This window comes from Maylandia zebra, linkage group LG23 (assembly GCF_041146795.1).
Source record: "Maylandia zebra isolate NMK-2024a linkage group LG23, Mzebra_GT3a, whole genome shotgun sequence".
In the NCBI taxonomy this organism is placed as follows: Eukaryota; Metazoa; Chordata; class Actinopteri; order Cichliformes; family Cichlidae; genus Maylandia; species Maylandia zebra.
The window spans coordinates 12,543,856-12,567,780 of record NC_135188.1 but is presented as its reverse complement, the minus strand read 5'-3'; the positions used below and the strand labels follow the sequence as shown (position 1 = coordinate 12,567,780).

Genomic DNA, 23,925 nt, shown 5'->3' with positions numbered 1-23,925 from the left:
ACAACTTTTTCTGCATTGTATTGTTTCCTTATTCGTCTGTTGTTGCCGCTTTTCTTTGCCTCAGTACGCCTATCAGGAAGAGCAGGAGCGACCACTACATGCACCATCCACACAGTGCTGTGAGTGCCGCCAGCCTCCTCTTCTGCATTTACCTCCTCCTGCGCCCGATCCTGCTGTGCCCTTTTTATGCCTCCTGTGTTTCCTCTCCCCACTCCCTCTCCTCTGGCTCCTCAGCTTACTGAGAAGAGGCGTAGACAGGAGGTTGAAATGAAGCTAATAGATGAAGGAAAGGTTAGCTGGCGAGAGGAAGGAGAGCCGATGAGATTAATCACAAATGCATGCCTGCCTGAACACTAGAATGACTTACAGGTGATAGATCCGTGATGAATGTGAGATGACATACGGGGGGTGTCAGACACACTCCCACGCCTGTCCGCCTGTCTGGCAGTGGTGACACTGGGAGCAGGTGCATAACTGTGTGGATACTATGGACCTGTGGAGAGAGGGGTTTGGTTTGCATCACGGTGCTTGTGTTTGTGCAAAGAAGATGTGTGTGTTACCTAACTGCATCGAGGCCAGCTGCCTTAAAAACAGCTTTTTCTAAAGACCTTGTGTTTTTCTCTGCTCAAACACACACACACACACACACACACACACACACACACACACACACACACACACACACACACACACACACACACACACATAGACAGCCACTTATAAACTCTCTCCACACATATTTACATCATAAAACAATTATTTCTGAGGGCTAACGATCCTCCTCGTTTGTTTACCCTGGTTTTGTTGACTGCTTGTGTGTTTAATTTGTGGCCCAAACCTAATTTGGTTTTTCCGACTCCTTTATCTCTTCGCAGGTAATTGGAGTCTGTGGGGAGATCAACAAAGTAAGTTTCTTTCATGCAGTTCTGCTAACAACTTGGAGTAATTCTGTATTTATTGTCCATGTCTCACTTAATGTAATGATCTCCTTGCATAGTATTCCTCAGAGACCATTAACTGCCAAAAAAGTATTTCTTCTCCACACATCCTCCCTGAACTTCCTCTCACCTCATACCCTTGCTTTTGCAATAATACCTCAAACTGTTAAAATGAAATTGAATGCAGCTCTAGCCAAACTCAGGATGCATACATATTTGATGAGATAAAGATGAGTTATTTTCGAGTGATTCATTATGAGACAGGAAGCACATAACCGAATAACTCCCACTTGCATCTCAGGCACTGAACTGTCTAAAACTCTGTTTCCACAAAATCAGAATCTTTTGCAAATCGTTTCAACCCGCTGGTCGACCTGATCAAACATCTCACAGCTGTATGGGTTTATTAGCAGCAGGTCAGTCTTTCATGAAGACATACTGTGGATAGGATGAATCATTTAATAAAAGACTGCGTGGGGGGAAAGTTTCACAATTTAAAAATAATTATACAGAATCTACAAATCAAGATCCAAAACTACGGTGGCCCTGAGAGGCCAAACGGACGGCAACTTAAGAAAACACCAGCAATAAGAAAGACGCAGCAAAAGCGCCCAAACACAATGGAAATAGAAAAACGACAATGTAAATAGGAAAAAAGAAAACATAAATAGGAAAAACAAAAACAAAAATAGGAAAAAACAGATTTCCAAAAGCACAAGGGAAGTGTTTCTGGGGAGACAATAACCCGACGGACCAGTTGTAGGAACCAAAACATGCTAAGAATTGCGCTGGGAGACAATTAAAAGAAGTGGAGGATCTATTGGTTTTGTGAGGAACGAAAAGATGAGAGGTAAGTGTGCTAGCCTAACTATTAGCCTAAAAATCCGTCATCAGTATTATATGAATCATGATAAAACTACCATGTTTTGGGTTCCTGCAACTGGTCCGTCCGTTTATTGTCTCCCCAGACACACTTCTCTTGTGCTTTTAAAAATCTGTTTTTTCCTATTTATGTTTTCGCTTTTCCTATTTCTGTTTTGTTTTTTCCTATTTCTGTTGTCGATTTTCCTATTTCCATTGTGTTTTGTGTGCTTTTGCAGCGTTTTTCTTATTGCTGGTGTTTTCTTAAGTTGCAGTCCGTTTGACCTCTCAGGGCCACCGTAAAAAACAGTTTTCTCTGTTTCCTGTAAAAACGTGTCTTGTTATTCTTTTATTCTAGCCTAACAATCTTTAAGTATTTGTAGGTCAATACAGTTACATTGTAATTTAAATTAAAATAGATTAAAATTCCATTTAATTATAGGGGAATTACATAGTCACAGGCCTACAGATGTTTCCCCCCTGATTTTTAGGCTCTCATTTAGGATTGAATGAGAAGGAAAAAAACTGGATTCTGAGCAGAGACTTCAACTATCTGAAAAGAAACAAGACCACCCCCCTTCTCTACGCCCCAGCTCTTTCATTACACACTCAATGTACTCAATGGTCGTCATCTTTTTGTCTCGCCAACCTCACTTCGTTCTGTCTCCCGCTGTTTTGGTGAACAGACGAGGACCCAGACAGCGCAGTGGATGACAGGGACAGCGACTACCGCAGTGAGACCAGTAACAGCATCCCACCTCCTTACTACACCACCTCCCAGCCCAATGCTTCCATGCACCAGTATCCCATGAGGAACCAGCACCACAGACACTCCTACACTGACGACATCAATGAGCTGGACTATGATCACAGAGCTATGAGGTAACAGGCGTACTACTACTGAGACTGAAGAACAGGGTTTTATTTTGCCTATGTGCACCATAAAGTTTAAATGCAACATAGAGAGAGGAGTTTTTGGTCACACAGAAGATCTAAATGTTTTAACGTTGTGAATTTAACATCACGCTGCTCGTAAACGGAGCACTCCTCCCCGTCTAGCTCATAGCCATGAGACAAGTGAGCCCCTGCGGCCTTGTTTTGTTGCACTGTGTTGTACATAGTAACATGTCCCACTGTGCTCTCCTTCTCTAGAGAATAACCCTGGCCTCAGTGTATACAAGCATGCTGGGGTGCAGAGTTCTTGTATACAGGTTTTGTATGAAGCGGGCCTTTGTGGTTATCTTTCACGTGCGAATGCGTGTGCGCGTGCTTGCATCTGTGTGTGCACGTCGAGTGTGTGAGCATCAGAAACCCCTTGTGATTTCTGAACATAATGGTCGTCACTTTAGACATGTATATATGAAAGGAGGAGAGGCTCTAAACTCATGCATTTCTCAGAAAAGCTTAAATTGAAAGTTTGACCATTTGCTTTGTCAAGGCTGAGATGGATATAATAAATCTCAGCGTCAGTGAGACGTCTTTGTGCAGAAGCTTAATGGACAGGTTCATATTTTCAGCAGGTTGTACTTGCTGTTATTGTTTCTCCTTTTTATACTCTCTGTAAAGAGAGCCCTTCCCCATCCACTTCCAGTGTAAATGATGAGTGAAATCCATATTCCTTGTCCCGTGCAAATGTATTCATCTGAAGTTAATATGAGTTTTCGGTAATCTGATTTAGACGAGCAAAGAGGCCGTGTTCAAAAGATATTCGCTTATTAGTGCAAAATTCCCTAGAAGATGAAATTTCCCACTGAAATGATGGGAATATCTGCATTTGGTTGAAATAACCTCAGCCTCATATTAACTCCAAATTAAGATTGAGCCAGGACTGCTGTGGATCATTAAACGCTGGCGGGAAGAATAACAGCAAGTGATATTTTCATGTTCATGTGGACGCCTGACTGATGTTTTAAGACAACTTTGTGAAGTTGTCGTTAAGCAGGCGGCACAGAGGCTCAGTTTGAGTTATAGCTGTCTTTCCAATATTTGCACTGAGCTCTACTGATGCTCCTCTCCCACCTCTCCCCTCCTCCCCACCTCCTCCCCTGCTCCTCTTACCAGACGCTATGATAGTTTAGACTCGGCCACCAACGGGCGCAGTGATATCGACTCAGGCTCAGGGTCGAGCCGGCGCACCAGTCGTCAGTATTCTCTAGACAGTAGGCACTCGCTGTCCGATAGGTGGGTCTCTGTACCTCGTCTCTAACTTCTCCTCCTCTTCCTCTTCTTCTTCCTTCTGCTCCAGCCTGTGACTCCGTCTCGCTGTGACGTCAGTGGTGGACTTGTCCCGTCCTCCTCGCTCGCTGTGCTTGCATGCATGCGCTCTTACCCTATCTTTGTATATGTATATTCTGTATATTTTAGAGGAAACTACCGAACCTGCATCTATCCTTACTGTGTTCCTGTGAAGAATCACAAACGATCACGCTTGTCCCCTCAATCTTTAGAAGTTCTGTGCTGTGTCGTCTTTACATGTGTGGGTGAGCGATCGGTGGGATGCGTGTGTGTGGTGTTTCGTAACAGTCGGAGACAGAGAGGTTAATTGTCGGTTGGAGTTTGTAGAACTGCCCGTGTGAGTCTGTGTGAGCGTGCCCATCTGTTTTCATGACAGCTTGTTATTACAGCTTCACTCTGTATGTGAGACTTTAAGAAGGGCCCTGTCTTATTGTGGGTGTCCCATACTTGGTAATTATACACATTTAATTTCCACTTGTGAGACAGCAGGAGCCCGTCAGCCCAATAATGTGGCCGAGCAGAGAGGCCGAGACAGATTGCGTTCTTTTTCATCTTCATTTCATCATGTTTTGTTTTACATTCTTTGTGAAGAAAGAGGGCAGACATGTGTTTAGACTCACAAATTATGCAAGCATTTGTCACTGTCTGTGTTAGTCTTTGAGACGGAAGAGAGAGAGAGATTGCAGGATAGGTTATGAATAGGAAAACTGGGGGTTGGTGTGATTGAGTATTTATTTGTCCATTCAGCCATACTTTTGTGTCCTTTACTGTTCGTGCACTATGCATTATTAAACCAGCAGGACTGTAATCAATAGAGCCGAAAACAACAAAGCCGGTGTTTGTGTGCGTCTGTCAGAGTGTGTTTAAGGAAATAATCTTTCTATGTGTCTCATATCTCTCGCTGATTCAGTCTAATGGCTTCATTTATCATTGTGAATTTATCTGCTTTTTTCCACCAGTCTGCTAAATTATCCTGAACCTCGTCAGGTTAACTTCTTTTGTTTTAAATTAAACAATTTAAACGTTTACTTTATGAAAAATGCATCGTTGTGTTTCTGCAATCTAGTGTGCTTTTGTATGCGTGTGATTCTGTACAAATTTGTGTTTGAACTAACAATCATAGTAAGCATTCCTGTTACTAAACAGATGAGTCCCCTTGCAGTTGCATCACTAGTCCAAAGCCCATTCTGGGTGTGATTTAAAGTCACTCCTCTTCTCCTGGTGGTTAGCTCTCTCCCTTTCCGGTCCCAACACAAGCTCCTTTAGTATCTCTGTGACACCCAAACGTGGAAATAGATATAGTTTACTTAATAACCAAAGGCTTATCTAACACGTGTTTTCGTTTCCCCTGCCTTCAGTCCCACAGACAGTCGTTACGCTTCGTCGGGAGAGCTGAGTCGAGGCAGCTCGCAGCTCAGCGAGGAGTTCGTTCCCGAGGACGGTGAAAGCTTGAGAGGTTCGGAATTCTACGATGAGAACGACTCCTATCATTCCTGCCACTCTTCGGTCAGCTACGGCAAGGAAGATTCCCCAGGTTGGGATGGTGAGGATCACCAAGGCATCTACAGCGATGAGGGAGGCTACCTCAAAGATGGAGGGGAGGAGGGGGCTCTGTATGACGAAGAAGAGGGAGACATGTATGGGGAGGAGGGAGATTACAACTATGAGGAGGAGGAGATGTCATATAAGGAAGATGAAGAAATGTATCCACTGGATGGCACACTGAGTGAAGACCAGGAGCCTCCCTATACCCCCACACCCACAAGCACTGCCCCCACCTTGATGCCCCCTTCTGATGGTCTCTCCTCCACCAGGCCGCCGTTGGAGAAGCAGACGTCGCTGCATCAGCAGCGACTTGCCCAGGATCGGCCTCAGTCTCCCAGCACGGCTGCTGGCCTACCTCCGGTCTCACAGGACAGCACAATGGCCCCTTCTCTTGCAGATTCCACCAAGCCTCCCTTTGCACCCACACAGCAGGATCTCTTTGGCACAACTACAACTACACCCACCCCCACAACTACATCACAGGTTCCAGCTCCAGACAGCAAGCCTCTGGAGCCTGAGCCCAAATCTGAAGTGCCAAAGGAGGAACCTCAGCCCCCCGAGCTTCCTCCGGCAACAGAGAGTGTCCCTCTGGCTCTTGAACAGAAGAAAGAGGAGCCTCCTGTTGCAAGGTGAAGTTGCATATTGTTATAAAGGGAAAATTTCAAAATTACTTATGTAGTTATGTATAGATGTACTTCAAGTTGCTATGACCTACACATGAAAACACCAGTAAAGGGACAAGGACGGGTCACTACTCTTTACTGACACCAACTCAGTATGTGTGGTCTCAGCTCCAAAGACACTTCCCTTTACATCCAATTTCACTAAAATTACCTACCAGCAAGTATTAGCCTAAACAACACCTGCACAAAATAATTAATTTTAAAGTTAACACTAACCAACCACTTACTGTATGGAGATAAAATCACTTAAAATAATGTATTCACATACCAGGAAAAGCGTATTTTTAGACAGACACACTTTTTTATTATTTCAGACAAAATAATAATAATAATAATTTTGTATTAAAGCCTATATACCAATCAACATGCTTGTGGTTAACAGATGTTGCTCACCTCTTCATTTCACTGACTTAGCGTGCGGCAATTGTGAGCTGACTTCTTTCTCAAACCATATTTCAGCTTCCCAAAAAGGGAAATCATGGAGCCCGGTCCTGCCAGAGCTAAAGCCAACTGGCTTCGACTTTTCAGCAGAGTACGACTACAACTACAAGAGGTACTGCCAGGATGTGTCTGTGTGTGTTCAGTTTATTTGTATGGTCCTCTTGCTTGCAGTCACTGTCAGGTGAATCCCTTCATTGGCAGGAACGGATCTTAGAGTCGGTTCTGTTGCTGCTCTGCTGATTGCCTTGTTGCATCAATCCCTGCATGTCCTGTTCTTACTCTGTATTTTTCCAGCTTTCGTTGACTAGTCTGTCATTTTTCCCAGTTTTTGGTCGCAGCTGTGGATTATATTGTCTTGTGTTTGATAGTTTCTGTTTACCCCCTGTATTGTTTTTGCCATTTCATTATTTTCTTTTCAGTTGTTTGCCATCCTCGTAGCGAATGCATGTAGTCCATTCTGATTACCCATGGCAGGAGCTGGCTCTCAGGTGGGTGTGCCCTGTAGTGTGTTAATAAATCTAATTTGTATCGTATGTATCTGTATGGCTCACAGATATTTATGATGAGCGCAAGACGCACATAGGAAGCTGTTGCAAGTCTGTTAAGCGTCCTTTCCAAAGCCTGGTGTTTGTATCAATCAGGGCTATTTCTGTGTATAGTGTGACGTTAGTATCAGTGCCGCATGTCATTGTTTGAAGAGCCAAGCGGACAAAGAACATGTCTTTCAATAATGGAGCAGATAGAATTAGAGAAATGATTACACGGATAGCCATCCCGCTGTAATCTTCTTCCACAAACACAGAACTCACTGCTGATGTCAATAATCCCCACACTCACTAAGAAATACACACAGTGTAGTTTTTTTCACTCTGTTGTAAATCATGACTTTGAGAACACCTGCAGTCATTGAGCGAACTACAAACTACAATTGGAACTACAGCGTTGTAGTTTTCTGGAAGGCTGCCTTTTCCCGGTTTTTCCATCTCATCTTTTCCTTCTCTTTCTCCACAGGCCCGAGGAGAAAGTGTTGGCATTGCCTCTCTGCTTTTGTCAGCAGGGTAAGTAACCATGAGGCTGACACCGCTGCAGCTATTGAAAATCTATAACTTATCGACCAAAAAGAAAGACCAGTGTCTCAGTGCATTTATTTTGTAACTTATTCACAGTGAAGGTTCTAGCTGTTAGCTGAAAATATAGCCGATGTTTAAAGTATGTTTTCTCTCCAGGATGGGTGGTGCTCTGTATAGTATTGACAGCATGCCAGACCTCAGGAAGAGAAAAGCAATGCCTCTGGTCAGCGATCTGGTGAGTTTCTGCACTAATCTCTTTATGTTCCCGTGACTAAGTGTCTCACATTTCCCAGATCCATCTCACTTGGCTCAGCAGTCCGTGCTCTCATCCTTAAATGTTACTCCTGTTTTCTGTCTGATTCTCTACTATGTTTATTTTCACGATCTTTTCTAATATTCTACTATTTTTACTCCTGTTGTTCTCTGTCCTTTACTCCACTGCATCCATGCTGTTAAAGAAAATGCATTGCCCTGCTGTTAAAGTCTGACAGGGCATGAAGCAAGGCAGAGAGGCCAGCGGCAGAGGCCAGAGGTTTTCTCTGACTGACGCTGATGTCTGCTACATGCTGTCATATAGCAGACCTTTATTACCCCACCATGCCATGATCCCTATGCCTTTTTGACACTATCTCATTACCAACACATCTTTTGCAGACTTCAATTGTCACTTTTCTTAGAATGTAGACAGACGCACTCTGTATCTCCGTGTCATTCTAAGGAATGTGCGAATAAAAGAAAACCACAAGCGTATTCAGGTTTTGAGAGCACATTGGTTGTCACAGTTTAGGGTTTTTTATCATTTAATTATTATCACTCGCTTAATCCTAATTCACACAGAGGTAAAGACCAATCGGTGACTATCTGGCAGTGTTGGGAAGGTTACTTTTAAATCCACTACAGGTTACAGAATACATTCCCCAAAATGTATTTTGTAACATATTCCATTACGTTACTCAATGAGAATAATGTAATGGAATACTTTGGATTACTTGATATATTATCATGCTTTTTACAACTACATGAATGACTATTGCTGTGTGATTTATTACTTTTACTGAAGGTTACTCGCCATAGCAATGCCAACTAGATTTTTAAATCTTAATATAAAATGAGTAACAGTAAGGTGGATATTAGGTAAAGCTGCACTTTTTGCAGCGATCTCATATAGAAAACTATTCCGCGCGTATATAAAACAGGTCCGCAGCTCCGAACCGTAGTAAAGGTTCCTCTGGCTAATACGCCGGGTTCGTGTCGGGCTCATAGCCGAAAACAAGCTTTACTTTGTTGTCTGGGTCAACTTTGCTAAAAACACGAACACAGTGTAGAGTCGAGTCTTAATAGCTTACTTACAACTGGGCTACGCTGCCCATGAGGCTACATTCGTTAGGGCTATGCCTGTAACACTCTACCTGTTGCCTTCATATTAAATCATTTTTTGAACAATAATTTTTAAAAATATTTCGTCACGTCATTATGTGGGCCGCAAGTAGAGGTGAAATGGGCCGCGAGATTGAGACCCAGGAATTAGAGCCTCTTAATGCGTGTTTTGTTGGAGTTTTCGCCGGCGTGGAATTACCAAAAATAGAGAGGGGACAGCCTAACACAGGGGTAGGGAACGTTAGTCCTCGAGAGCCAGTGTCCTGCAGGTTTTAGATGTGTCCTTGATCCAACACAGCTGATTTAAATGGCTAAATTAGCTCCTCAACATGTCTTGATTTTCTCCAGAGGCCTGGTAACGAACTAATCATTTGATTCAGGTGTGGTGATCCAGGGTGAGATCTAAAACCTGCAGGACACCGGCCTAACATATGAAACAGGAAAAGACCGCCGTGTAATCCCTTTATTTCAACAAAGTAACTGTATTCTGAATACCATCTTTTTAAACGGTAACAGTAACAGAATACAGTTACTCGTATTTTGTATTTTAAATACGTAACGCCGGTACACTCCCCAACACTGCTATCTGGTAACCACGTGTAACCAAGTGTTTGCTGGAGGTTGCTTCCTGGCACTGGAGGAAAATGGTTAAAATTTCTGCCTCAGTGCTGCAGTCACATTTCAAAAGGCACAACTTTCACGTTAAAAGTAAGCGGGTGACCGCAGTAATCTGTTAGCAATCATAAGCATGGTCAGAGACATTGGGATCAGTTTAAGCGATTCAGCATCGATAAACAAAATAAGTTACATAATGCACATGATACATGCACCGCTATAGTTACAACTTAATACCATATTACCAAATAAAAGCATCATAAAGCAACGTTGAAATGTGTCTGAAAAACTGATCCTGCTGTTCTTAAATAAACCAGCTTAACTTTGCTTGTCATAAAGACTAAAAGTTAAGGCCTGACTAACCCTGTTAGGAGTTTCAACTGGTGGTTTCACACTTTGGTTTGACATCCTAAGCATAGCATGCTATTGATAGCTGTAGATATGCTGGTTTGTCACCTCTTGACAGATCCATGCTAGCTGCTGTCTATAGCTTTTGTTTTCACAGCACAAGAGTGGTTACGTCTTCTCATCTAACTCACAGCAGGAAAGCCAATAAGCATATTTAGCATATGATATGTCAAATTGTTGCTTTGATGCCAAATCACATTGTGCACTGGGAGCTGAAATAATGCCGACTCTTAAATCAGCTGCCAGTCAAAGCTGAGTGCCACGCTCATAAACACCCACCATGCACTGACAGGCAGGTGCACCTCTTTCATCACTCTCATTTACACACACACACGCACACACACACGCACACACACAAACAACTTGTCAGACTGTCTGCTATTGATTTATCAGAGTGGAACACTGCCTGAATGAGCAGCAACTAGTATTTCATTCAGAAATCTAATATTCAGGTGGAAATGCAGCAGAGATTTTCTGAAAAATCCCAGTCTCCCTTGATTCCCTAATCGCTTCATTGTTGCTTTTTCACAAAACTACCACATATGCATAAAAAGTGCATCCATTTCTCAGCCATTCTTGCAATTTTAATTCTCTGTGTAAACCTCTTTCTCCTCTGTTGCCTTTTTCTAATACATTTCTACCTTTTTTCTCCCAACTTCACTTCACTGCTACAGGCTATGGTGAGTAACGCACCTTTTGTTTATGAAATATCTGCAGTTGGTTATGAAGATATACTCGTTTTCTGGTACCGACCAAAGTGGTCACTCCAAACAAAAATATGCAGCTGTAATCTCCTACTCTGAGATTTATCACGATTAAAGAAGATATTATACTGACCACCCTTCTTCCATCACACAGTCCTTGGTCCAGAACTCCAGGAAGGCGGGCATCACCTCAGCCCTGACATCAAGTACCCTACATAATGAAGAACTGGTCAGTCCACATTTATATTCTTTAATTAAATTATTTCAAATACTGCTCATAAGCTTTAACTCTGCTGACCTTGGGCTTATCTTTCTTACAACCTTGTAGAAGAGTCATGTCTATAAGAAGACCCTCCAGGCCCTCATATATCCTATTTCCTGCACCACCCCACACAACTTTGAGGTGTGGACAGCCACCACACCCACGTACTGCTATGAATGTGAGGGACTCCTCTGGGGTATTGCTCGCCAGGGCATGCGCTGTACTGAGTGTGGGGTGAAATGCCACGAGAAGTGCCAGGATCTACTCAACGCCGACTGTCTGCAAAGTAAGATGAACGCCGGGAGGCATCACTCCATTTCAGCCCCCAAAGCATTAATGAAGTGAAGTGACTAGTTTACAAACGTGACAATGAAATCTAAATTTAGCAGCTCATATGTGCAGCGGGTAAACACTCCCAGTCACTGCTGGCGCAAAAAGACGGTGTAAATTCAGATAAATACAACCAGTATCTCCGGCTGGCTTTTATAAATTATCATTTTTAATCGTTTCACTTTTTTTAAAAACATTATATTTTTAAGTTTTTTAATACTGGCAGGTTATCTTTTTTTCACTGGCCTTCCATCAGAGACCCGATGCCAACTTCAGCTATCAGTGAACAGAAAGGCTCAGATCAGTTAGATATTCAGCTAAATTTAGAAGAGGTAGAGTGGGTAATCCACTGTCTGGGAGGGCCACTGTTTGATTCCTTGGCTCTGAAGCGTCTTAACTAATTGCCCATATTGTCATAAATGCATCTGTCAGTGATATATGAAGTGTGTGAATGTGGTTTTAATGATTACAGACATGAGAGTGAGAAAGGATCGCAGAAAATACCCTTTTGCTGAGTTTCCGTTTTAGACTTTTTGCGGTGTCAGTTCTTTTTATTTATATTTATTAATAATAGAAAACAATGTAGTCCATTTATTTCCTCTCCTGTCTATTTGTCAGTTCCAAGCACAGAGCCTTCCTCCCTCCTCCTTCTCTTCTTACTCCTACATTCCTATTTTCGTTGTTTTCATGAGAGGATATTACAAACCATTTGTCTTTTCTTGTGATCCGCCTCGCTCTCTTTCCATCTTTTTCACTCAGCATTTTATAGCCCTGCAAAAGCATCCTCTTATATTTCATGAAATACACCAAAGTTGTTATTATAGTGTTATGATATTCGTTTGAAATCATCTGAAAAATTGTAGAAATTTATCCACCATGATTTCAGGATCAGTAAGCGTGAGCTCACTTCTCATCTCACATGGCACCTTTTTCCGTTTTTGTTTACAAATCTGATTCTTTTACTTCTCAATTTTCTTGCCAACCAGGAGCGGCAGAGAAGAGCTCCAAGCACGGCGCCGAGGACCGAACTCAAAATATCATCATGGTTCTTAAGGATCGCATGAAGATCCGTGAGAGGAACAAACCAGAGATCTTTGAACTCATTCAGGAAGTGTTCACCGTCCTCAAGTCCACACATGTCACCCAGATGAAGCAGATCAAACAGAGCGTGCTCGATGGCACCTCTAAATGGTCGGCCAAGATCAGCATCACAGGTTTGTGTCTATAAAAAGAGACAAGCTGCTGTTTATATGCAGTGAACACAGGTGGCGTCTGTGGGGCAGTAGCTCAGAAGGTCAGTTGAATTAAGAGGCATCTGTTTCCATCCAAACACACACACGCACGCACACACGCACACGTATACATAAACCCAGCGGTCCCCAACCTTTTTTGCACCACGGACCGGTTTATGCCCGACAATATTTTCACGGACCTTTAAGGTGTCACGGATAAATACAACAAAATAAAACTAGTACCGGTACCGGAAAAAAGAAGATTTATTCATAACACACGTGAAAAGACCCAGGAAAACAGAGTTAACGATAAAAATGATAACAAAATAACGCTGAAAACCGATTAAAAAACAATACATTTCACACCTGAGCCTCAACTCTCGCGGCCCGGTACCAAACGACTCACGGACCGGTACCGGTCCGAGGCCCGGGGGTTGGGGACCGCTGCATAAACCCACTGGCCTTACCAGCTTGGCTTTTTTTTCCTTCTTCCTAGTGTTGTGTGCCCAGGGTCTACAAGCCAAGGATAAAACTGGTTCCAGTGATCCGTATGTAACCGTCCAGGTTGGAAAGACGAAAAAGAGGACCAAGACCATCTATGGCAACCTCAACCCCGTCTGGGAGGAGACATTTAATTTGTGAGTCATTTTTTGTATGGTTACTGTTAATTAACCTCCTAAGACCCAAACTCTTTTAATTTCTCTTTGCTGTTTGGGCTGATTGGGACCTGATAACTGCAAAAACAAAGAATTCTGTGATTTTTTTTTTTTTACTTGATTTTTGGTTCTGAGAAAAATGAGATCCACATATGAAGACATTAGTTTTAAATTTCGATAGAGCAGTGGCAGTATAATGTCCTCGTAAGTGAATATCAGGCTCTTGTAGAGCAAAATTTAGTATTTTGGTCTGGACAACCCAAAATGTGATGTCCACATATGTGGATGCCAGATCCTAGGAGGTTAAATAAACAAGGTCTATTTTTAAGGCTGGTGATTTCTGTTTACGCTTGAAGAATATGATACGTACGAGTCACCCTAGTAATCTGCCCTTCTTGTCTAACTGCCAGTTTACTTAGTATATTTGGCTCACTCTCCGGTTTGGTCTTTGCAGTGAATGTCACAACTCTTCAGACCGCATCAAGGTGCGAGTGTGGGATGAAGATGATGACATTAAGTCTCGTGTGAAGCAGAAGTTCAAACGAGAGTCCGACGACTTCCTCGGTCAAACCATCATCGAGGTCCGCACTCTGAGCGGAGAGATGGACGTCTGGTATAATCTGGGTCAGTTGAATTGGCACGACTCCTTTTTCTCTGTACACTGCCCCGTTTAATATACTGGATCTCATCACCCATCATTTCTTTCCAACGCAGACCTGGTGACTGTGTTTCTGTGTGTTTTGCGCTCTTCACAGACAAACGTACTGACAAATCCGCTGTGTCTGGGGCCATCCGCATGCACATAAGTGTAGAGATCAAAGGCGAGGAAACGGTTGCTCCGTATCATGTTCAGTACACCTGTCTGCACGAGGTAAACTCGCTTTTTATCTGTGAGTGAACATGCATTTAAAGAGGGTGAATGCTTCTCAACCGCTTTGTTTTTAGAAGGGCGCATTTTGTCAGATTATCCTTCGTCCGCCGTTTGTGCATCATAGACAAATATCGGTTTTTTTTTTCACATAACGGGCTGCCTAAAAATGTCAACTAATTTTAGCAGGTAAGGCATGACGTTCACACTGAAAAAGACTGTTTTCTGCACATAGTCGTGTCTGCGGTGTAAAGAGACAGCAGTCGTTTAAATGCGAGTCAAAATGAACCGCTTCTCTTTATTTGCTATGTGCTGACTGAAACCGTTACGCTAGGTTTACAGGAATCTTTGACAAACAAAATTAGCTTTTGTTATATGTAGGGCTGCCACGATTTGTCGACTAGTCACGATTACGTCGACTATCAAAATCGTCGACGACTGATTTAATAGTCGACGTGTCGTTTGAAGCTTTGTAAGATCGCAAAAGACGCAGGAATAATAGCAGGATTTAAGAGTGTAATAACGGACTGAAACAGAAGATGGCAGCACTGCATGTACAAGGATGCCAGCTGCCGTTAAACCCCGAAGAAGAAGAAGCAGCTGTGTCCCAGAATTCATAGCGCGGCCCAGCTTAGTTTCCAACAATGGCGGTAGCTAGTTAGTTTTAATATTACTCTTATTATTCTTTCTGGGTCACAAAATAAACGTTTAACATATTTTCAGGCGAGAATGTAGCTGTGTAAACCTCAAATATCGGCTCAGTTTATCAGGACACCACATATTTTCAAAAGCGCTCCGACGTTTTCGGAGACGTCTGTTACCCACTAGCTCGATAGCTAGCCGGGGGCTAGGTCACTAGCGCCGTGAGAACACCGGACTCCCGGCAAATTGTTTTCAAACCCACCGCCGTCTTTCACGACTCAGGTTAAATATATATGAGTCACTTAGATAAATTAAAAATGTTGTTGTTTGGCTTTTTTTTTTTTTTTTTTTTAGTATTTTATTTGTTCCTGAGTAAATCGGTTTGGCTGAGATTAAAGTTATAGTTTTTACATAGCTGAATAAACGTCAAGCAGACAGCTGATTATCAGAAGTGTGAGATGCTGGAGAATATACTCCGGTGTCCTGTTATATTTCAGATAGCAAGGAGTTTATTAAACTTTACCAAAACAATCTGCAAATTTCATTAAAATTGAATAAACTATCATCTTGTCTTTATTTTTAGTTAGCACCTTAAAAGCTTAAAGCTGTAAGCTAATGATAGTTATCTAAGAGCAGATGCTGCTGGTGCAATAAGCTGTAGTTTTACGTCCAGTGGATGATGATCTGATTAGTCGACTAATTGCATAAATAATCGGTGACTAGTCGACTATCAAAATAATCGTTTGTGGCAGCCCTAGTTATAAGTGTGTAATGTTGTTTTCGCGGCCTGCGTTTATGAATATGTGTGTGTGAAGCTGTCTTAAATGAGCCAAGCTAAACTAGTTAATTTGCTTGACTGATGTTCACTTTCATAACTGACCCATTAAACTTGAGTTAGTACTCTGGATAAAGGCAAAGATAGAGGCATCACACACACACGTTTCTGCTCTGGGTTCGTGCAGAAAATTCTGCTGATTGATTGTAGACCAGTCCCAACTTTGTATGGAGTCATTACTCAGTCCATTACTCACAACACATTAGCTGACCTTAACTGACAAATGGGCACTGTTATTGCCTCTCAAGTGCCCATAAACCCACTCAGAATATTTTACAGTGGTGTAAGGTTTTATGGATGAGACAGCACCTTGTGTTGGCCTCATAATGTGGGTTTATGGCTCTTTATGCAGCAGAGCCAACAGACACAACAGCTTGTGAGGTTATAGCGCGCTCTGTCTTAATGGCTGAACTGTTTACAAACGAGTGATAACTGTTTGAATTTTTTCAAGCCTTTTTTCTCTTTTATTTCACTCACGCCACCTTCTGCTTTCTTTTCCTTAGAATCTCTTCCATTATGTGACGGACATCCAGAATAATGGTGTGGTGAAGATTCCTGACGCCAAAGGGGATGATGCATGGAAAGTGTACTTTGAGGAAACTCCCCAGGAAATCGTAGATGAGTTTGCCATGCGTTATGGAGTCGAGTCCATCTACCAGGCTATGACGTAGGTTCCCGGCTGACTGCCCGACTCCAGAACGTCACCGTTAATAAGAAAGACCCATGTGTTCAGGCGCATCGTAGATTGTTTAGATAAAAATCTAACATTTGCCTGTCCTCCTCTCATTTCCAGCCATTTTGCCTGCTTGTCATCTAAGTACATGTGCCCAGGTGTGCCTGCAGTGATGAGTACCCTGCTGGCAAACATCAATGCCTACTACGCCCACACCACCCAGGCAACCAACAATGTCTCTGCCTCTGACCGCTTTGCTGCTTCTAATTTTGGGGTGAGTCAACATTTAGCTGGATCGATAAAGTTAGATGTCATACTTTTATTAATTAAATAGTTTTATATACTAATTTTCCCCTAACTATCGCAATGGCATAGTTTCTCTGTTATTTCCCTTTGTCGTGTCCTCTTTATCTTCATTATGTTTAATCACAGAATCTATTAGCACATTTCTTTTATTACCCACAGAAAGAGCGATTTGTCAAGCTCCTCGATCAGCTTCATAACTCTCTGAGGATCGACCTGTCCATGTACCGGGTAAGTTACTCTTTTATAATTTCTTCTGGCTTATAACTAATGATTCTCTGCGTCCTTGCACGTCTCTCTTTATCAGAAGCAATTTGAGGAGGCAAATGTGTTAATTAGATTGACAGTTCATCGGAAACGTGCACAGACACGTTGGGGAAACCATGTACGCCCACACAGTCAGAACAGGGCTTGCTGCCAGTGAAGATTGACCATGCTGGATCGTGCCCACAGATGCAAAAAACTGGACAAGCACAGATGTGAATTCATGTACTGTGGCTCGCCGTTTCTGATTTCTTTCCTTTTTTTGGCCCGATTGCAGAACAACTTCCCGGCCAGCAGTCCTGAGAGACTGCAGGACCTCAAGTCCACAGTGGATCTGCTCACCAGTATAACCTTCTTCAGAATGAAGGTATAGTCTCTTTCTCTTCCATTTTTATCCTAAAGCTTGGTGCTGAGTTGGATTTAAGGGTTTTCTTCAGAAGCAGAAATGGAGAGAATTCTGCAAACCAACTCTGCTTTCTTCACATTGTCTATTTAAGCTGCAGAATATCCCATTTTTCCCCCTGACGTGTCAGTGCTGCTGCCCTGCATCACTGCCTGATCTTTCAACTCTCCCACCTCCCACATGAAGGCTCCAGGGAGATTTTTATTTTCACTACTCCAGTCTTCTATGTTGCATATTTGGGAGAGCACTGTTGCCAAACTTTAACTATATTCTGCAGCTGTAATAAATTCATCATTTCAAATGTGAGCTCAAATGAATGATCCAGTCACTGCATGTCTGATTTTTGTGCCTGCGTTTAGGTCCAAGAGCTCCAGTCGCCACCCAGAGCCAGTCAGGTAGTGAAGGACTGTGTCAAAGCCTGTCTCAACTCCACCTATGAATACATCTTTAATAACTGCCATGAGCTCTACAGTCGCGAGTATCAGGCAGACCCGGTAAGAAGCAGCAGTGATGGGCTGAATGTCTGCGTGTGTGTGTCAGTGAATGTTTTTCTTTTTCCATCTTTGTCAAAAAAATCAACTTTGAATTGATATTTTTTGGCATAAACATAATAAAGTACAAAAAAGTAAAGCCTTGTTAGCACACCATGCATGCGTACATGTACTGGACTTCAGAACATACAGAATCAAACAGTTAGAAAAGTGCAGATGTTCAGGTGTGATGGTGATGGTATCTGCATTTGTTCATTTTTTATTTACTTAAAGGTACATCAACAGTCTTCTATAATTTGCTTACGGCAAATTATAGAAAAAAAAGTGCTGAATTATGATTTGTTTATTTAGTTTATTTGTTTAGTCCATTTTTTCCTTGGTTCATGTTTGGTTTTGGACAAACTAGATCTGTTTTTAGTTGATATCGTTCTGAGCTTCTGGTCGTTACCAAGCAAAACACATAAACTTGGTATATTTCATTCAGTGGCAAAAGGCATTGAGGTTTCCTTTGGAATTTTTGCTGTAGATTTCCAGTGACTGATGATCGTTTTGCTTACATTTAACTTCTGTCCGGTTCAGTTTCCCTTAAGCAAAATGCCGGGAATAATGACAGCCCAACCACAATCTCAGCGCCTTCACACCTGCACCATTAAGTCTGCTTAAATTGAATTCTGGTTCATTTTCCGTCTTGGTGCGGTTCGCTTCTGCAGACACGAGCAGGGTAATTGCACTTGCAGTGAATCAACCACAGACGCATTCGAGGAGGCGGTCTCGATCCAGTTCCAAATGAACTTCAGACTGATTCGTTTATGGTGGGAATATGATCTGACCCAACCACTGAATATATGCTGGGCGTTTGCCTTCTGATAGCCAGGCATGCTTTGCTTCCTGGGATGTAGCAGAGTACCATAAGCCTGCAGAGTACACAAACTTTAAAGAATTGGAAGAAGTGACATTGCAAAGTTATCCTGTAGCTCAGAATACTGTGTCTTCTACCTGCTTTTGCTATTGTTCCTCTTGCACATCTGGCCAACAAGCAGACTGAACTTTCTCATGCGGTTTGTATAAAAAAGACACGTTTTGCTTCGTTTGGAGTTTTCTTTATGTGAAAACAAAGTAAAGTCAAACCAGGGGAAAAAGCTTAAAGTTTTAGAAACTCATCAGCTGATTGAATTACAGGTGGAAGTACAACTTTAGTGATCAAAATCAGCGGTTTTACCCAGAAGTCATCACTACAAAGAGAATAATATTTACATTTTTACATTTCTAATACAGAAAGGATTTCAGTTTTGTCCTCATTCCATATGTAGACACTTGTGTGTTGTTGGTTTGTATGTGTGTGTGTGTGTGTGTGTGTGTGTGTGTGTGTGTGTGTGTGTGTGTGTGTGTGCGCGGTAAGTCCGTGTCTTAGTCTGGTGAAGCCAGGCTCTTCCATCCGTCACTCCTGTAGCCGATTCCAACAGCGATTTCTAGAACTTGCTTTGAGCCCTCATTAAAGCACCAAGCCCAATTCTGACTTCCCCGTGAATTTCAAATAAGCATTTTTTTTCTCTTTGAATAAAACATTTCGTCCTGAGGGACTTTGCTATATTTTGTTGAAATCTCTGCAAGATCATTCTTCACTCTTCAAACCCTGCAGCAGCCAGCTCAGTGTTTTGTTTTGTTTTTTCTCAGCACATCTTCAGCTGTTTCAAAGAAGTCGACCAGACAGTTGACATTCGCAGTCTGTTTAAAGCTGTTTGAGCAGCAAGTGTTTAATATGTATGAGTTGTTGAGTTAACAACGCAGTCGAGATTTCCCTCCAAAAACGTCTCCCCGTTGCAGACGACAGAAATATTATTGGTAAAATTCACATTAAGATTACACAATTACACGACTCTGGACATCCTGTTGTACGGCTTTAAAAACCGTTTCACTGATCAAAATTCACTTATGTGCAGATTTTTCAGCCAAAAGGGGCAATAATAGCAGGTAAACCTCAGAAAGCCATTGTCATGAGTCATTATAACGCCACTCATGTTGTTGCTTTCTCAGGCCAAGCAGGGTGCTGTGCCCCCAGAGGAGCAAGGACCCAGCATCAAAAACCTCGACTTCTGGTCCAAGTTTATCACACTTATCGTCTCAATCATTGAGGAAGACAAGAACTCTTACACTCCTTGCCTAAATCAGTATGTCTCTAAGTTTTCTACACGGCCGTTCTACCTTTGTGTTTGCTTTGTTTCCTTGTACAAATTTAAACAGAATGGGTTTAATGACATTTTAATGTTATGTAGTTATCCACAGTTTCTCATAGTGCCATTAAAACTGCACTCTGAGGCTCTCGTCAGCTTTCCCGGTTACATGTTCTCCTTCTGCATCCAGATTCCCTCAGGAGCTCAATGTGGGTAAAATCAGCGCGGAAGTTATGTGGAACTTATTTGCTCAGGATATGAAGTATGCAATGGAAGGTGAGTAAAAACCGATAATACAGTTAGTATTGTGCTGTAGTCTTAAAAGTAGCGAGCATACAAAAACACAGAAAAGAAAAGAATTCAGTTAATATTCAGAGAATTTAATTAAACGTCTGTGCTTTTGTTTAACTATCGGCTGCTGGTAGTTCAGCACACTGGTTATTGGCCATAGCTGGACTCCCACTCAGTATATACAAATGGATATTAAAAAGCCACCTATTATATTAAACTCTCTTGAATGTTACAGTCATACAAACATTATACGCAAGTTTTGTTTTTGTATTAGCAATAAAATGATCCAGTTATTCTACTCGTGGCTATCTACATCCTCCAAAAACAAAAAACCATTTTAATCATTAAAACACATACGCACGCACACACACGCGCGCGCACACACACACACACACACACACACACACACACACACACACACTGAATGTGTGCTCCATGACAAGCAGCTGTTCTTGCTGACTAACTGCCTGCCTGATTTAAATCTTCCAGTACCGCTGCTGAGAGCAAAGATCTCATTTTTTTTCAAACAATGAAGCAAAATATATTAATTTTGGTAGATCTTGTGATATGCATATTCTGATTTCTAGCATGCATATTTTTTATCTGATATTTTAAAAAAAGTATTTATGCATAAAAATAAAGTTTCTGATAAAACAAAAAGAGGATTTGGCTCTATCCAAGCATGACTGGAATCATGTTTGTGTATTTAAAACTATTTATTCTATAAAAACATTTATTCTATAACAGTTTTTCAGTTTCTCTGTGCATAACAGACCTGCAGGAAATGCTGGCCGCCTAAACAGTCCTGGAAATACGTGTTTTCTCCTTTTCACAGAGCATGAAAAAAACCGCCTGTGCAAGAGTGCAGATTACATGAACCTGCACTTCAAGGTCAAGTGGCTGTACAACGAGTACTGCAAGGACCTGCCCTTCTTCAAGAGCAGAGTGCCTGAATATCCTGCGTGAGTAGCATCTTGTTTTGTAGAAACAGACGCATCCGGTGAAAAAGAATTATAGAATATATTTTTGAAATGCTCGAATTTAGTTTGCAAATATCTAAATTGTTGCTCCCCGTAGGTGGTTTGAGCCATTTGTCATCCAGTGGCTGGATGAAAACGAAGAAGTGTCTCGTGACTTTCTGCACGGTGCTTTGGAAAGAGACAAAAAAGATGGGGTAAACGTTTCCAGCTCCCTTCCTCCTTATCTCTCCTTCAGCCCTCTTGAAGCGCTGAGTCGCTGTTGTTATTCAAGCAGAATTATTGTAATCCATCCTTTGTACTTCCTCTGCCACACTCAGAGTTATCATCCAAAGTTTCTTCCCCACTCCCGCCCCGCCTCCCACACGTTCTCCTGTCTCCCCAGCATTCTTCAAAGACTGAAATAGAAAGCATGGACTCAGCAGTGCAGATTCTTGGGAAGTTTTCAAAAAGAGTGCCCGTGACTTGCATATGCTTAAAGCCAAAGATGATTCTGTTACAGCAGGACATTGTAAATTAATGGCCTTATTCCAAAGGTTTGACTGCAGAAAAGCTGTCCTCAACTCATTACCCTGACTCCCTGGAGTAGCACCTACTCACCTCTAGCCAATTAAGGACCAGGCGGTAACCAGCAGCCAATTACAAGGAGACAGACAGGAGCTCCCACCTGTCACTGGATGGCTGTCTAACTGTCTGTACGGCTGGCTCTGAGAGGTCAGAGTCTCTGTACAGGCAGTGAAATATATCAAAGGTCCAGTTTAATAACGCATCTAATGGTCTGTCTGTATGGTCTTAGACGGGCACACAATCTCACCTGCAACCTTACTCATCCCCTTCTTGTGACTTTTTCTCCTTTAATTTTCCCCAGTTTTTAATCTTCCCGCGTATCTTTTCTGCCCTGCAGTTCCAGGTCACATCGGAGCATGCTCTGTTCTCCTGTTCAGTTGTGGATGTCTTTTCCCAGCTCAACCAGAGCTTTGAGATCATCAGGAAGTTAGAGTGCCCAGATCCGCAGATTGTAGGACACTACATGAAGCGCTTCGCCAAGGTAGGTGCAGTGAAAATGTCATTTGCAGGTTACAAAATAAAAATGCAAGACCGAGGTCTTCAATTTTTTTTCTGTACATGTTAAAACATTTTTTATAATAACAGTAATAATAATAAGAACTTTGATTTGTATAGCGCCCTTTAAGAAACCCAAGGACACTTTACACAAGAGCAGAAAAAAATATTTCCTTTGTTGTTTTCTTCTCCAGACCATCAGCAATGTGCTTCTGTCCTATGCTGACATCATATCAAAGCTGTTTGCCAACTATGTCACCATGGAGAAAGTGGTGAGTGGCCAAAGACATAATGACCCAATGTGGTTTTTCCACAGATGGTCTCATTTTATTCTGTTTGCCAAAAACCGAAAGCCAACTTTTGGAATAAACATAAAAACATGCGCATGTGTCCGCTTCTTTCTAGCCCTGCATCCTGATCAACAACATCCAGCAGCTGAGGGTGCAGCTGGAGAAGATGTTTGAAGCCATGGGTGGAAAAGATGTGAGCGACTCTTCACCACTCGCAAACAGCCAAAACTTAGACTGTTTAATTATTCAGACATAGTTCCTAATGCTAGTATATCAGCCATGTGTTATTATTATCCTATCACACAGCCGCCAGTCAACCCAAACAGCTGAGTGAGTTTGTGTGTTTTTATTGTGGCATTTTAGCTGTGTGTTGAAGCTAGTGATATCCTGAAAGACCTGCAAGTCAAACTCAACAATGTCATGGATGATCTCAGCAGGGTCTTTGCTGTCAGGTGGGAACACGCTCACACATATTCATATCCAAATGAACGCTACAGATGCAGTCTCTTAAACCTTCTCCCTTTCATCCTCTGTAGTTTCCAGCCTCATATTGAGGAAAATGTTAAGCAGATGGGAGACATCTTGGCTCAGGTTAAGGGAACCTCAAATGTGGGAAATGCCAGCAGCGTGGCCCAGGATGCTGACAATGTCCTGCAGCCAATCATGGAGTTCCTGGACAGCAAGTGAGCCAATCTTTAGCTTAAAATGATTCCCTATTTGGAAGCAAGTTTCTTCTGACTGACTGCCTGATTGACTTGTAGATAGAAGATTTGAACAGTAGGTGGGTAGGGTAACGCTGCTCGTGGCTAGAGCTGGAGAAATTCCTGCACAATAACATAATCAAGATGAAAGAGTAGAAAAAAACTGACCTTTAAAACACTCTGGAGACTGAGCTTTCATCTTTCAGGGATTACCAGTGAATACACTGATGTGATGGTTTGAATCTTTGGCTTTGTTGGTTGTGGTTATACGATATATGGATAAAAGTATTAGTCCGTATCTTTTAATCTTTGAATTTGGGTGTTTTCAGTCCCATTCCCACAGGTGTACAGTGTACAATCCATCACCTAGCCGTGCACGCTGTCTTTACAAACATTTATGAATTAACGGTTTCTTAAGAGTTCACTGAATTTAACTGTGGTGCAATAATAGGATGCCACAACCACCCTTGTTTTTGTAGGAATGACTTGGAAACGTTATTTGCCTGTGAATGAATGAAAAATATTGAAATTTCCCCAAATTTTCTGCTTTTCTGAGCGTTTTTTCCCTCATGAAGGTATTTCTCTTTTTCATATTAC

General features: G+C 42.1%; 1 protein-coding gene across 1 annotated transcript in view; it reads left to right on the top strand.

The window, feature by feature from the left end:
* The window catches only part of unc13a (unc-13 homolog A (C. elegans)), a 46,404-nt gene that overhangs the window by 9,032 nt on the left and 13,447 nt on the right, over positions 1 to 23,925 (top strand). Inside the window, exons 7-34 of the mRNA XM_076880813.1 lie at positions 65 to 119; positions 876 to 905; positions 2,486 to 2,681; positions 3,861 to 3,980; positions 5,393 to 6,208; positions 6,722 to 6,815; positions 7,715 to 7,761; positions 7,930 to 8,008; positions 11,032 to 11,106; positions 11,206 to 11,425; positions 12,456 to 12,683; positions 13,198 to 13,339; positions 13,812 to 13,981; positions 14,113 to 14,228; positions 16,206 to 16,369; positions 16,496 to 16,649; positions 16,841 to 16,909; positions 17,220 to 17,309; positions 17,705 to 17,839; positions 19,871 to 20,004; positions 20,198 to 20,283; positions 21,134 to 21,260; positions 21,376 to 21,472; positions 22,180 to 22,323; positions 22,532 to 22,609; positions 22,743 to 22,820; positions 22,991 to 23,079; positions 23,164 to 23,310. Coding sequence (XP_076736928.1) covers positions 65 to 119; positions 876 to 905; positions 2,486 to 2,681; positions 3,861 to 3,980; positions 5,393 to 6,208; positions 6,722 to 6,815; positions 7,715 to 7,761; positions 7,930 to 8,008; positions 11,032 to 11,106; positions 11,206 to 11,425; positions 12,456 to 12,683; positions 13,198 to 13,339; positions 13,812 to 13,981; positions 14,113 to 14,228; positions 16,206 to 16,369; positions 16,496 to 16,649; positions 16,841 to 16,909; positions 17,220 to 17,309; positions 17,705 to 17,839; positions 19,871 to 20,004; positions 20,198 to 20,283; positions 21,134 to 21,260; positions 21,376 to 21,472; positions 22,180 to 22,323; positions 22,532 to 22,609; positions 22,743 to 22,820; positions 22,991 to 23,079; positions 23,164 to 23,310 — 3,980 coding nt within the window. The remainder of the gene's footprint in view (positions 1 to 64; positions 120 to 875; positions 906 to 2,485; positions 2,682 to 3,860; positions 3,981 to 5,392; positions 6,209 to 6,721; positions 6,816 to 7,714; positions 7,762 to 7,929; positions 8,009 to 11,031; positions 11,107 to 11,205; positions 11,426 to 12,455; positions 12,684 to 13,197; positions 13,340 to 13,811; positions 13,982 to 14,112; positions 14,229 to 16,205; positions 16,370 to 16,495; positions 16,650 to 16,840; positions 16,910 to 17,219; positions 17,310 to 17,704; positions 17,840 to 19,870; positions 20,005 to 20,197; positions 20,284 to 21,133; positions 21,261 to 21,375; positions 21,473 to 22,179; positions 22,324 to 22,531; positions 22,610 to 22,742; positions 22,821 to 22,990; positions 23,080 to 23,163; positions 23,311 to 23,925) is intronic.